Source organism: Xiphophorus couchianus, chromosome 1, assembly GCF_001444195.1.
Source record: "Xiphophorus couchianus chromosome 1, X_couchianus-1.0, whole genome shotgun sequence".
Taxonomy (NCBI): Eukaryota; Metazoa; Chordata; class Actinopteri; order Cyprinodontiformes; family Poeciliidae; genus Xiphophorus; species Xiphophorus couchianus.
Window position 1 is genome coordinate 12,171,723 of NC_040228.1, and position 14,536 is coordinate 12,186,258.

The following is a 14,536-nucleotide window of genomic DNA, read 5'->3' on the forward strand; positions in this document are numbered from 1 at the left end:
GAGGATGGAGGCAGCCTCCGTTTTTTTATACTGATCAACAAAGCAAAGCGCCGTATTTTCCAAACAAGAAGCGGTGTGACACTCACTTAGAATGTTTTATGGCACCGTCCACAGTGCTGAAGAGGGCCCCACAGTCCTCTACCAGGCAGTGAAAGTGCACCTTATGGAGAAAGTCACACTGTGCCTCACAGAAGTCATCTGTGTCAAACCTTTGTATTGGAGAATAAAAAAAAAAAGACGCGTAAATGTACTGCTTTCCCAACAAAGATGACGACTCGTTCAGCTTCTCATAACAGTTTCAGTAAAGACTTTCAGTTTTGTCATACAGTAAGCCAAAACAAATTCCTGCAAGATTGGATTCTTTACGCCTTTGGGGGTTTCCTGGTATATAAATCTTTACCTCATGTACAGTGATAAATGCCCTAAACAGTTTACAGTCATTTTCAAATGTCATTCTGGGCTATTAATATATATATATTCCGACTTACAAATTTCAGCTGTTTTCGTTTTTATGTTACTTTTCAATGTTTTGGATCGTCAAAGTCATTTTAATACAAGACAAAGATACGAGCAAACAAAAAAATTTTTTTAAATGATGGTTTTACTCATCAACAGGGAAAATCTATCTGAACCAACTTAGCTTAGTGAAAAAGTACAAAAAAATCACACCCCTTTGTTAGATCATGAATTTAGTGTGATTAACCACATGAAATCTGATTTCAGCTTCCCCAACAACAATGATGATTAAATACTGCCTCATCTTAAGATTCAAGAAAGAACGTAATACCACTTTCCTGACAGCATAAAGTAGACAACAAGACGTGAAAAAACAACACATCATACTAGGATCTAAGTAGATATAAGAACAAATTCAGAAATATCTATCAGTCTGGAAAGAGTTATAGAATTATAGTTATAGTTAGTCATTTGAAAGTCCAGCAAACCAGACTGAGAAAACATTGATTATCAACCTTCTCAGCAATAGCAAACCAACCAAAATTACTCCAAGAGTACATCAAAATCTTATCCATGAGGTCAAAAACGAAACCAACTAAAATAACAAAGGCACTCCACATTTGCCAGTAAACAACTAAAAACACCATCATCTCCACAGGTACACAATGGGTTATAAAGCTGGACACTGATCCAAAGCTATGAATGGGTCAACAAAACTAAAATAAATGTTTTGGAGTGGCGTAGTAAACGTCATAAACCCAACTGAAATGCTGTAATGTGACCTAAATACTACAGAAAACCCCAATTGTGACTGAATTGATTCTGTGAAGAAGAGAGGCCCAAACTCCTCTGCAGTGCCGCAAAAGACTCATTTCCAGTCAACAAAACCAGTCAATGGCAGTTGACGCTATAAAGAGTGGCACAACCAGTTTTTAGGTGTAACAGACAATTGCTTCTCTCATAGGGCCAGTCGTGTTTGGATAGCTTTTTTTCTCTTCACAACAGAAATTTTTAAAACTACTTGTATTGACTCTGTGAGGATGCAAATACTTTTTTTCGCAGTGCAGAAAGTGTTTTTTTGTTTGCTTTACCTGCGGAGGTATGTCTTCCAGATCTCAGTGGTGTTTTCTGGCCTCTTCAGCACTCTGTGCAGGTACTGAGCTGCCTCAGAGGTGTCGTGGACCTGGCCTCCCTCCAGCTCAGTTTTCAGGTTCATGGCATTGAAGAGGGCAGGGTTCACCTGGGACATCTACAGAAACACACAGGGCAAATGAGCTGCCAGCCGCCTCGTTTTGGCAGAGCATCCGTGAGCGCAGCGCTCGCATATGTTAGCGAGAGCATGAAAACGAGCCGACAAATACACCCGAAATTTGGCAAAGCTAAAGAGAGCAGCCAGGATTACAAACAGGCAGGCTTTTTTTTTGTTTCTTGCCTGCTTGAGTTCGGGCCAGGCGTATTTGCTAAGTGTTCCCCGGGGGCATATGTTAACCTTTTCATGTGATGTGGTGGTTCGAATCAAAACCCCAGAAGTCTGACACAACAACAGTGGAGCTGTTAGACAACTCCAACTCCGCTGTTTGTATTTACTGACTGTAAGCCTGAAGTTAAGCTGTCTGAGAAGAAGATTTAGAAGACGAGTGTTTGAGGAAGGGAAGCATACAGTAAGTGGGAGGAGGTCTTGATCAGTTGTTGAGAGAAGAGGAAGAAAAAAAAGTGAGACTAATCTGCCATTACATCATCAAGGTGATGGAAACCACCCAGCGCATTTATATCAGTCAGATAAGATTTATAGCTAAAACCGTGTCCATTTTAATCTTCACACAAACATTTAAATTTCCATACGCTCACATTTAGACTTGTTAAAAAATGAGGGCAGCGCCTTCTTGGTTTTTTTTTTCTTTTACTCCCTTGACTTTTTAATCAAATAATTTATAAACTCTATAAATAAATGCAGAGTGAGGCGGGGAAGTTAAAGTATAAAGGGGGGGGGAGAAAAAAAATGGAAGGCAAGTTCAGAACAGCTCATCAAAAAACAAACATCTCTATATATCTGGCATGGCACCGAGCTACTGCTTCATTATATTAATTTGTGAGAGGTGCAGCGAAAATTACAATGTATGAAAAATGGCTGGAAAATTTAAATGATACAAACTCATCTTATTAGCGGTGAAACATTAAAAAACAAACAGGCCCCTCCGTGTCCCGCTAATTTGTCTTGGGATGAAAGGCGTTTGATGGATGGATCTTACCTTATTCATAAGCGAGGATAAAAGAGATGTATTCCCCGGTACAGGGTGTCCATTTGATTCATTACTGAAACAAGGAAAATGAACAATGTTTAGTCAAGATTTGCATGAGAATAGTAAATATTACTATTTATCATAGGAGGTACGCAAGTATAATGAAGAAGAAAAATGCTGTCTTTCTGAGAAACATGGTGCAGGGTGGAGGGTTATTGATAAATAGGAGTTGATTTATCACTGATCAATCAATTTGATGAAAATAAATTGACTTATGTAGAAGTGTTTGAATTGGGGGAGAAAATAAATATTTAAAGTAGAAATAAACAAAGACGCATTTGATTTTTCAGTGTTTTTTAATCACATTCTGACAAAGGTGACTAAAAATCACTTATGTGAAATCAGTATTTTGAATTTAAAAACATTTGCTTAATAGTCACTACTGTCTTGCACACAATGTGACATTACCTGTGCTCCTAAAAACTAATTGACTGCTAATGGTAGCTGGGCTAGAAATGTTTTATTTTCTTGTATCTTCTTATAATTGAAAAGAAATGAGAAATTGCTAAAATGAATGGTGTCAGCAGGTCACAAAAAACAAGGGTTATATATCAGTAATAAAATGATGATTGGTGCATCATTAGCAACAACAGAATAGCATATTGATAGAGTATTGTGTCCAATAAGCCCTACTCATCTACTACTTTAAACTTTATAGTTTGACTGTAATAATCAATGTATTTTTGAGCAGTATTAAAAAATAGATCATCTTAAATATTTTTGTTTTAAATCTTTGTGTTAATGCTGTGACAATGTGAAACTTTATACCATTTTCATGCTATCATATTTACATGTTATAGCATTATAAAGCAACAATATGAAAATATTATAAGATAATATGTTTAATTTGATAAACATAAGATTAAAAGTCAATCTACATATCACTTAAAGATGAGCAGAAAAAAAAAAATTAGCTTGGGTAGTTGTGACCAAAGTGGCTGGTCAAAAACTCACAAATTATTATTATTTTTTTTCAAAAGTAAAGACTGTATTTTCTACATGTTGAAACATCGGTGAGGTTTCAAGACTTATTCTCTCAAGCCTTGCTTTCAGAGAGCAAGACTTGAAGCAGATAACAGGAAGGCTAAATGGAGTCCATTAAGTCTGTTTTATCCTTTGAGCTTTCAACCACTATGTATGGGACTGTAATTCTCTTTTCAAATGATTCTTGAGGATAACTTGTAACTGACGAAAACTGCTTATATATATAAAGAACACAAACTTAAAATTGTCCACAAAATCCTAATTGCTGCATCCCTAATTGGGATTGTTTGCAGTGTCTGTATACCTGTGGTCTTTCTTGCTCAGATCCAGGCTGTGCTCCTGTTGGGAATCTTGCGGCACGCCGGCGTTACCGTCCACAGGCTCCTGCTTCACTTGAACCAGATTAAACTGGCTGGCGGAGCCTGACTGCCCATTCCCTGAGGAATCAAGCCAAAGACGAGGCAGAGGAGAGAAGAGACAACAAAGTTATTGTTGGTCAGCATTATTACGCTGTGACAAGATCCAATCTGACTTCTGTCCTGGCCCGAGAAGAATACTCCGAGTGATAATTATTGCGAAATTATGTCAGGCCGTCAAGCCTTTTAAACGGTGATTGAGAGGCGGGAGATATGAGGGAAAAAGACTCCTTTTTCTGCAGCACTTGTCACAACTCATTTGCCAGGCTGCCTCTTAACTGGTCATTAAGTGAGATGCTAATGCTGAGGGAAAGTGGCAGTCTCAGATTGGCCACCCGCCCCTCCTCCTCCATATCCTCCTCCTCCGTTCCCACTTTCTCTGGCTTTCACGTTGGCCTGACAACGGATGGCGGCCAATGCCACCAAGCATACCCACGAGGAACAGGGGCGCCATGTCGGTCAGATTGGAGCTGACAGCCAATCAGATTGGTTCAAATATTGTGACCTCTCTATCACCGTCTCTGCCAAATAGGTATTCAGCGGACAGCAGAGTGGAATTGCAATAAATAAACAGCAGGGGACGACCTGAGGTAGAAATGCTGACAGGAAGGTGAATTCTGGTCCCCCTCCCGATCCCGGGGGACTGAAATATTAATTTGTCCTCAGGCTACACACAGAAAGCCGAGCCTCTGGCTGACAAGAAGTGGAGGTTTGTCTTAAAAAATATATGTGGGAGGTGAGGCACCTCTGGGTTAACCTCTAGGACACTAAAGCTGGAGTGCACCAGCAGCCATTTTCTGGTGTTGAGGAATCAGGGATAGTGACAGGCAAGGTCATGGGCATCCAAGTGTATGCCCTGGTCAGGACCCGCTCCTTTTTGAAAGAGAAAAAAAAATGGGGCAAGCCCAGCCTATGATGAGGGGGGGGGGAAACAACAAAAAACAAGGAGAGTTTCCTCCTGCTAAAAGATGACCCAGAGACATATCAGACCGAATAGGAGTGGAAAAGCCAGTCTTGGGCCTTGTCAGCTGAAAGCTAGTAGATGGGGAAGTGTCAGTGTCAGTGTCAGTTCAGTTTGACAATGGTTGAGGTTGGAGGGGCTCTGGGGGGTGGTGGGGCTTAGAGGGAAAATAGCAGTCAGACAATAATGCTTCTGGTTTGAGGTCACCAAATGCTTACCAGAGTCCACATCCAGCCCTCCCATCCCTTCACCTCCCCCTCCCAAACCTTCAACTTGATGAGAGAATGCCCAAAATTAACTAGCCAGATGAATCCTGCCTTGTCATTGACAATTAAATCAACTGGGAGACAAAACGGGAGCATATTCCATCAAGAAGAGCCACTAACTGCATGATCTGCATATGATCTGCAGGCTCTGTAAAATAATACTTCAATAAATCAGATGATAAGTTGACTTTTAAATAGAGAAAAAAAAGACTTGGATGCACTTCATGAAATCATTATTATTATTATTTTTCTTCTATTCACTTCCCAAGGAGGGAGAACAAATGAGTTTGACTCAAAGCAGCTTCTTTCTGGAAATTATCCAGGAATAATGTACACCATGTAATTACTCCGGATAAGATACAGAGCTTGTGAAAGATCATTTGTACTGTGCGTCTAATTAGTAAACCCTTCAGATGCTTGAATCTCTGGAAAAAAAAAAACACTTAGGGGTAAATTAGAGTGGAACATTAATTAAAAAAAGAAGAAATACTGAATGCAGAAACAGGAAAAGAGGCTCAATTTACTGCAAAAAAGAGGCAAAGTTTCACAACCAGATGAGAAAATAAACACTGTGAAAAATAGCCTTGACGCAATGACTTCTCTCACACCTTTTTGACAGAGAAGCACAAACCACTTCCTCCTCATTTTAGCCCCAAATGTCCTGTTCACACATTTTCTGAAGCAAATATGAGAAACAAAGCCACAGCTACCCCTCCATTCTGCGATGCACCAACTTTTCTTACAAAAATGTTTGTGATTGAGACTGTGGTGGCGTGTGTGTGTGGAGGTTGGGGGAGGAGGTATTTGAAAGAACAGATCTGAGCTGTAGCGGTGTGTCTGAAATGAGAAGGGACCATCTGTGGAGGCCCCACCCTCAGCAGGTGCCTCCCACCCCCAGCAGAGTTTGCTGCTACCTGCTGGAAGCCCAAAAGGTGGAGCTGAGCCTGACAGGCTGGGCTCAGCTCAGAGCAGCTGCCCCTGGCTCTCTCTTTCTCTCTCTCTCTCTCTCTCTGGGCCCGTCCTGCTCTGGGAACACCAGCAGGAATCATAATCCTTCCCCACTTCCACCAACATCCGGAGCGACCCCCGTTTAAAATCCACCCCCCACCTGCTCAGACCGAGAACCCGCTCTAAATGAATGCGGCGCCACGCTCCACAGTCCATTATCAGAATTAAACGCTTTATTTTCATTTTCGAAAGGGGCTTTGTTTGGAGCAATATGATAAACACAGACAAGCCAATTACCTCCAAAACTTATTTGAATTATGCTAAGCAGACTCTGACATGTTTCCGTCAAAACCGGAGGTTTCTAGAAATTCAGAAAGACTTTGTTGATGAGCGTCTTCCTTGTATCGGAGCCTGTTTCCTCGCTCTGCTGCCTTGAGTCATTTCTACCTCAGTGATTTCACTTCTTCTTTTTTTTTTTTTTTATCAGTTTGCGCATAAAAATCTTTTTATTTTTTTTTTCTGGCAATTTTTCAACTTAATTTCATTCCACCTCCATTTGCTTGGAACGAGCGCAGACAGAGATAAGAGGCCAATGATGAGGAAACATGTTCAACACAAGCCCCATGAGCCCCCCACTCTGAACATCATAAGAGACTTTTACAGGCTCTACTCTCCCCCTGTCAGCGCATTTATCTCCAAATGGATTGTGGGTATCTAACAAGCGATCAACACAATAACAGAGCCAGAGCAGAGCACCGTGCCTCTGGTTTGTTCCTTTAAGCCCGAAAGCACAGGCTCTCCTGGCTTTTCCCTCTATTTTTGGGATGGCTGTAGAGTTGACCTCTGAGTGCACTCTGACTGCTCTGTCCACACTCAGGAAGGAGATGCTTCTGTCTCCAAGTACAAAAGCAGAAACGCACAACTGTAATGTATTAGCACCAATATATAAGCTAACACACAGTGCTTGACCTTTGACTTGTGTGATTTCTGAGTGCAAAATTGTTGTATCTCCCCTTCTTTACTGTAATTTTATGACCAGTAATGATTCATCTAAACCTTATCTCGATAAGTTAGAATATTTTTAAAGATGAAATTGATTTTTAAAGCATTACTTTCAGAAATCTGTCAAAGAACATTCACTTTCTCAGAAACCAACATGGAAGGGTTTCCAATAAGGAAATGTGAAGTTGTGGCTGACACAATCAATTGGCATTACAGTTGTCCAGCAGATATAATGTACAAGTAGAGTGAACCACAACCAATCACTGATGAAGAAGATGGCTGTCCAAAGAGCGCTGAATCCAAACATATGTATGGGAAGCTTGGTGAAAGGAAAATGTGTTGTTAAATAAAAGATGCACAGGCACCAGGAACAACCAGAGGATTGTAAAGCAAACCCAATTTAAGCGTTTTTTGGGAAATTCACAAGCTGGAACAAGTGGTTCAAGAAATGTAGAATCCTGATAGTTTGATCTGGACTACCAGAAGATTTTAGAGCAATTTATTCCAAGACTTCAAGCAATGTGGATTGTGTAGCTCTTCATTTCCTATAGACTTTGGAACCTTGATTTAAGAATGAAAATACAAGTTTGCTTCTTATCAGATCTGAAAAACAGCACAGAATCCACTGAGCAACAGTCTCTAGACTGTAGCTATCCCTGAGGGTAGTTCATCTTTTAAACCAAACTTTCTCCTTTCACTCAGTTTTCCATTAACATGCTTGCTTTCATGCAGCATTCTGAAAAGCAAGTTTCTTTAGCTGCATCCTTCTAACATTTTTTTGACTTTTATTAACTTTAATATATAATAATCAAAATGAAAAGATATATATGTCTAAAATATATCCCTCTAAAAATCTATGAGTTTCGCTTTTTTACTGAAATAAATTAACTTTTGGACCATATTCTGACCTACTGTAAGGAAGTTGTCCGTTTAAAGCGACCTACCTGTGTCTATGTTGTTTAACGGTTTCAAGGCAGCTGCCGCCAATCTGGCCATCATGGGTGATATCAGACCCTTGCTTGCAGAGATCTTCTCCATAATGGAAGAGCTGGCAAAGGACGTTGGAGTGGGTGCCATGGCTGCATCTCCCCCCACGGAGGAGCCGCCCTGGGTCAGAGAGTCGGTCGGCATGGAGTGTGCTCCAGAAGACACGGCCGTTATCAGGCCAGCGGCCGTCGGGGGAGGCTGTAGAGGCAGCCTCGGCAGAAGCGGGAAGAATGGGTTGGAGGAGGCCAGGGCGCTGTTTGAAAGAGCGAGCGCTACCGGCATGTTGCTGGGCAGATTTTGAGTCAGCAGGCTTGACATGCGCTGGCCCGCGCCGGGCAGCGACTGGGTGGGCTTGAGGTTGTGACCCGACATCGAGGAGGCGGTGGCGGTGGTGGGCGTGCTCAACAAGTGCGGCGCGGTGGCGGACTGTTGGGTGGTGGGCGAGGCACTCAGGCTGGAGTTCTTGCTGCTGATGGCCGAGAAGTCCATCAGGTCGTCGTTGCTGGACTCTTCCTGCTCGTCCTTCGGGGCCAGGAAGGTGGAGGAGAGGCCCATGACGCCGGAGGAGCGGATGTGCCGCCTCTCGTGCTTGCGCTTGTGGGAGGTCATCTGGCTGGTGGAGGTGAAGGTGAAGCCGCAGCCGGAGCGGATGCAGTGGAAGTGGTTGGTTGCTTTGCTGTACACGCAGCCCTCGTACTTGCATTCCTCGTACTTGTAGAACTTCTTGAAGCCGTCCTTGGCGTACGCGTCATCCTTGATGTGGTAGCTCTTGTGCTTCTCGATGTCGCACTTGTTTTTGAAAGTGAACGTGCATCCCGGACGCCTGTGCAAATAATTAATAGGAATGTGTTACAAAACCGCCTAAAAGGAATTGAAAATGTCCCTGTTCCTGTTAAAGCAGCTAGCTTCGATGCATTTTGTTGGGATTTCATTTTGTTTATAATTGGTTAATATTGGTTCACTACCAATAAGTATCAGGAAAGTGCAAGATGCAAAAGTAAAATCCATTAAAACCAGTTGAACCTTTATGAAATAAATGCAAAATACTATGAGCAAATCAGCATGAACACTCCATTTCCACCCATTTACATGGTGGTGGCAGCATCATGGTGTAGGAATGCTTATTTTCAAATAACACATTTCTTACTGAGATGAATTAATCACCATAAAGCTCCTTAAATGTTCGGCTAATGTTTCTGTATTGTTTGTCACATTAAGAACTTGATGCTATTTTACCAGACCTAAATGAAACATTTTAGCCTAAATGCAAAATGTTCAACCCCAACATTAAACATGGTGTTGGCAGCATCAGACTGCAGGGATGATTTTCACCAGCATTTCTATTGCCAATATGAATAAATACTCTTAAAAACAAAAGTTTGATGCTTAAAGTTTAAGAATATTTAAATATCACTCTAAAAAACTTATGCCATTACGCATGATTAGATTTTTTTGTATTAGTGTTCTCTAATTACACTTTATTTCATGTAAATTTGAGGATTTCACAACTTTACTCATATGACCAAATTATATATATTATAGTCAAGTTATTCTTACATCTCAATATAGATCTAATCAATATAGATATAGATCTAATTTTTTCTTTCATCCAACCAAGAAGTTTGTTTCTAAAAGGAAATAAGACAGGCATTGCTCAAGATAATAAAATGATATACAAGAAGCTTAGTATAAATTAGTGATTATTTTTACTATTCTTTTAAAAATGGGAAGCTGGAAAGTATTTATGCCCTTCTTAATATTCAGTGTAAAAGTCTTTATTAGACTTACAGCAATCAAGTCTCTTCTTATAAATGAAGAGCAGCTTTTTGTGGGTCTCCACTGCTGTTTAGACTATTTCTCATTGGTGATGGTGAAGATCCAACTCTTTAAGTTTGTCAGGCCTCCTTGCCATCACCCTAATCTTTGGCTCCCTCCACAAATTTTATATCAAATTTAATTTAGGACCGTGGCTGGATATATTACTTCCAGTTAAAAGAAACTCATCTCATAAAACTAAAAGCTACCTTCAAACCTAAATCTGCCAGAAGTCCGATTACATTTGATCTTTTTGTTTAGCATTTAAACTCTTCATGCTCGCATTGTTGACCACGTGCATCACCTGCAGTGGAAGTGCGTGGTCTTTTGGCCGTAGAACTGACAGCCAACGGTGCCGCAGTCCTCGGTGGCGCGGAACCTCTGGAAGCCATCGTTAATCAGCTGGGCGTTCTTCTTGTGGAAGTTTTCGTGGGTCATGACATCTGAGGTGCTGGTGTACACCTTGCTGCACCCCACCTACAGAGAAGAGAGAGAGAGACAGAGCATGATGATGGAAAACGAGATCTGGGCCGACAGCGCACATCAGAGTTTCGGTTTGCGAGGAAAGGTCTGAAGAAGAAAAAAAAAAGGTAGCTTCTTGAAGTGCGGTACTTTAAAGATATCTGATATACAGTGCGGGGTACAGAAGAGGGAGCGCACTGTGGTTAAGAAAATGCTAGTGCCCTAGAAATGAGTGGAAGAGGGTTGTTTTCTCACATTCAACTTTTAATTTGTGGTGATGCACATGTGAGCGTCACCGGTTTCAGATTAACCCTTTGAATGGGAAACAATCTTTGTCATCTTTGTAACAATTGGAAAGAAAAAGGTAGTAACTGAAAGAGGTGGTGGTCACAGCAGGCTTGTGAAACTACAGTACCTTCCTGGCAGAAGCTGCCTTTTAGAAAATGAAATTCAGATTTGGAACGTGATGGTGGAGATGCTACCAGCTTACAGTAACACTGAGAAAAAAAAAAGAAAGAAGAAGGTTTAGAGAGGTGGTGGGGTGGGGGGGCAGAAGGAAACCACAGGAGTAAGATGACTGTCTTGATCTTTAGTTTAAAAATATTCTGGAAACAAACGACTCCTTACAGGCAACAAAGAGGGAAAAAACGAGGTAATGTTTGAATTTAAAAGGAACGATTGTATATCATCAGTGGCAACTTCTCCATATCGAGTCAAACAATGAAGAAAACGCCACTCTGCTTCTTTCTTCTTTTTCCCCTCTTAAATCAGAGCAGCCGATGCCAACATCTGCAGGTTCTCAGCGACTGTTAAAACAACGGCTGAAATATCCTAATAACAATTACGCCGTCGGAGAGGTATAAAAAAAAAGTATATATATTATATATATATATATATATATATATATATATATGTGTGTGTGTGGAGCCATCCTGGGCTGCCCTGCTGCAGTGACACTTTGAAAATAAGCAGATGAAACAAAAATTAAACAAATCCAGAAGGAGGGGAATAATCCTCAACAGGCTGCTTGGTACTAAAAGATGAAAAATGTGTAGTTTATATAAACACCTTAGGGAAATTTTATCCATGCCAATTAAGGAGTGAGAGAGTGAGGAGAACAGATACACGCCGAAGCTTCACATCTATTCACTTGCTTTAATTTCTTCATTTTGATTTGGTTTCTGGAAGTTTTCTTTCATTCTTTCCCAGGCTACTGTTTAAAGACAGAACTGTAAATCCATGAGTCAGAGCCAACAGAATCTGACTCATTTTCATTGCATTTACTCAAATATATAATATAGAAATATTTTTGGGTTGTGTGTGTATGTGCATTTCTACTCTGGGGAAGCTTTATTTCTTATGAAAGTATAGAGTCTTTCTTTCACTGTAAATATTCTATAATTAAGGTTTTTGTGCATTTTAATATAACTTTTTACATTTTTAATCATTTAAGATCTACATGATTTACAAAACATATTTATTCTACTGCATAGCTGAAGCAAGTTAAACATAACTGTCTAAGTTGGTGATTTTTGACTTTACACAACAATACACCTACAGTATACAATCACCTCCATACAGGATATTGACTGTTTCCAAACCAAATTTTGGTAATTTACACTACTCTTTGTCAAAAAGCTGGTGGTAGATGCTCAATTAAAGCGCTTAGATCTTAATTCCCTTTAAAAAAAACACCAAAAAAAAAACCACACGCTGAAGGGTGAATGGCTGAGAAAAAGTTGATGGAAGAAGTAATGAAAGTCTAACCACGGCGCCTTGAAATGTAATGATACCCTTTGACCTTTTTCACACTTTCTCACGCTGCAGCCACAAACTTTCATCTGTTTTATTGACGTTTAATGTGACAGAGCGTCACAAGGTAGTGCATAATTGTGCAGTGGAAGGACATTTTTTTAATTGTTTCAAATAAAAATATAAAAAACACTATAAAGCCACCAACACCCCTAAAAGAACCCAGTTCAACCATTTGTCTTCAGAAACCAGAAAATATAAATATTATCTCAGTATAATAATCAACCATGATTCACTGTCTTGCATCTTGATATTTTAATCAAGCTGCAAAGAGTCACATGGTAACGCTAAAGGAGCTACAAAGGTGCAAAGCTCAGGTCAGACGAACCGTAAACAGAAAATTTATTACAAATGTCCTCCATAAATCTCTGAATGTGCTTGGGTCAAATGTAACTTGTTGCTCTGCATTCAAAGCTCTATTTGTGGTGGTGCAGCTAAACAGAGTATCATCCTCGAAGGAGACCTGTTAAAAGCTGCAAGGGGTGTAAGACGGGGGGCAGAGGTCTGCGACCCCAAACATAGAGCCGGAGGCCCTGCAGTGCAATCATGTAGATCTAAACAGATTTATTCTAGATAAACATAGCTGGTAGAAAATTCAAAAGACTTTCTGCTGTAATCAGGAAGTAAAATCTGTAAAAAAAAAATTTAAAAAAAGATAATTTGGGAAAATCTACAAGGGGTTTTCCCAGTCTGTAAATGACCTACTATAAAAACACAGTTGAGACTTTTTAAAGCTGAAAATTGGGTTTAATAAGTGTAAAACATTTCAATCCTACGCTTGTTGCAGATTAACCTCACACTAATTTATTTTAAGCATATTTTGGATTTCCTTGCAGCAGCGAGTTATTTGTGTGTTATTCATGCATGGTGAACCAAGGTTGCAGGGCTTTTTTAAATTTTTATTGCATGTCTGTGTATATTGTGCGCTTTAAGTCATGCCCACCCTACATGTTTGTGGCCGTGTGTAGGTGGGCGAGGGGGAGCTGCAGTGTACCTGCATGCAGTGGTAATGGGTGCTTTTTCCGTTGAGGTGGCAGCCATGGTAGTAGACGCTGCAGTCATCCAGGGGGCTGAAGCGCATGAAGCCATGCTGCAGGGAGTTGTCCCGCTTCTTGTGCATGTTGTAGTGCCTGATTACATCCTGCTTACTGGTAAACCTCTGCAAAAGGGTAAGGGAACAGGGAAGGGAGGAGGACGAGGAGGAGGAGGGATAAACAGCAACAGGTTGGCATTTATTTAAACCGGTCACAGAATCAGCAACAAGTCACTTTAGCTCTGTGAAGGCAGCAGCTGCAGCATGCAGAAGCCAGTTGGCAGCCGGGGCGGGATGTTCACGCTGTTAGGGAAGAGGATCAGGATTTCTTTAAAGATGACAGTCTCTGTGCTTATTGATTTACTCTGCAAAATGAGCCTTGAAGGCTCTTGGAAAGCACCAAATATTCTCTCCAACCAGCCTTTCTCTCTCTGTTTTTCTTTTTTTTTTCTGTTGTCTAACAAAATGCATTTTTATTTACACATTAAGATGAATCAATTGACATGCAAGATCACAGTTCTGGTGTTGTTGTTGTTGTTTTTTGTTTTTTTTTGCACTGGAGAAAATTATGTTCCATGCAGACGGTGTTTCAGACGTTCACAGGGGAGAAACAGCAGACAACAGAAACAAACAAGTGAACCAAAAAGAAAAAAAAACATTTTCCCTTTTAATTCACTGAGATATGATTCCGTTTTTAATTAAAGCACCACGCTTGCCTTTTTCTTTTTTTCTCTTTTGGTTGGTGCAGGTTTCAGCTGTAATGATGAATGAATATGCTTAGGGACCTGCCCTCTAAAATTACAAATATATAAATAAAAATGTTTCCCACATCCAGGAGTCAGGAAGAGGGGAAACAGAAGGGGAAAAAAGAATCACTCCGCAGAGACTTGCAGGAACCAAATCTGCTGTAATTGGGTTTAAGCTGATGCTAAAGAAACTGTAACAGGAGAAGCTTAAATCAATGAGACAATTCTGTCTTTAATCCATATCTATCTGCAGTTGAGTGGGGAAAAAAACAACAGAACAGAACTATACTAAAAAGAAACTAATTGCTGCACAAAGTAGGGTAATTGCTTTGTGTCATGTGTTCCTCT

General features: G+C 40.4%; 1 protein-coding gene across 6 annotated transcripts in view; it reads right to left on the reverse strand.

Annotated features, from left to right (window-relative positions):
- The window catches only part of casz1 (castor zinc finger 1), a 95,550-nt gene that overhangs the window by 11,416 nt on the left and 69,598 nt on the right, over nucleotides 1-14,536 (reverse strand). For all 6 annotated transcript variants that reach the window (XM_028041069.1, XM_028041149.1, XM_028040985.1 and 3 more), the window contains 7 exons: nucleotides 13,404-13,568; nucleotides 10,440-10,612; nucleotides 8,278-9,143; nucleotides 4,045-4,177; nucleotides 2,706-2,769; nucleotides 1,548-1,705; nucleotides 87-209 (listed from right to left, as the gene is read on the reverse strand). In XM_028041069.1, coding sequence (XP_027896870.1) covers nucleotides 87-209; nucleotides 1,548-1,705; nucleotides 2,706-2,769; nucleotides 4,045-4,177; nucleotides 8,278-9,143; nucleotides 10,440-10,612; nucleotides 13,404-13,568 — 1,682 coding nt within the window. The remainder of the gene's footprint in view (nucleotides 1-86; nucleotides 210-1,547; nucleotides 1,706-2,705; nucleotides 2,770-4,044; nucleotides 4,178-8,277; nucleotides 9,144-10,439; nucleotides 10,613-13,403; nucleotides 13,569-14,536) is intronic.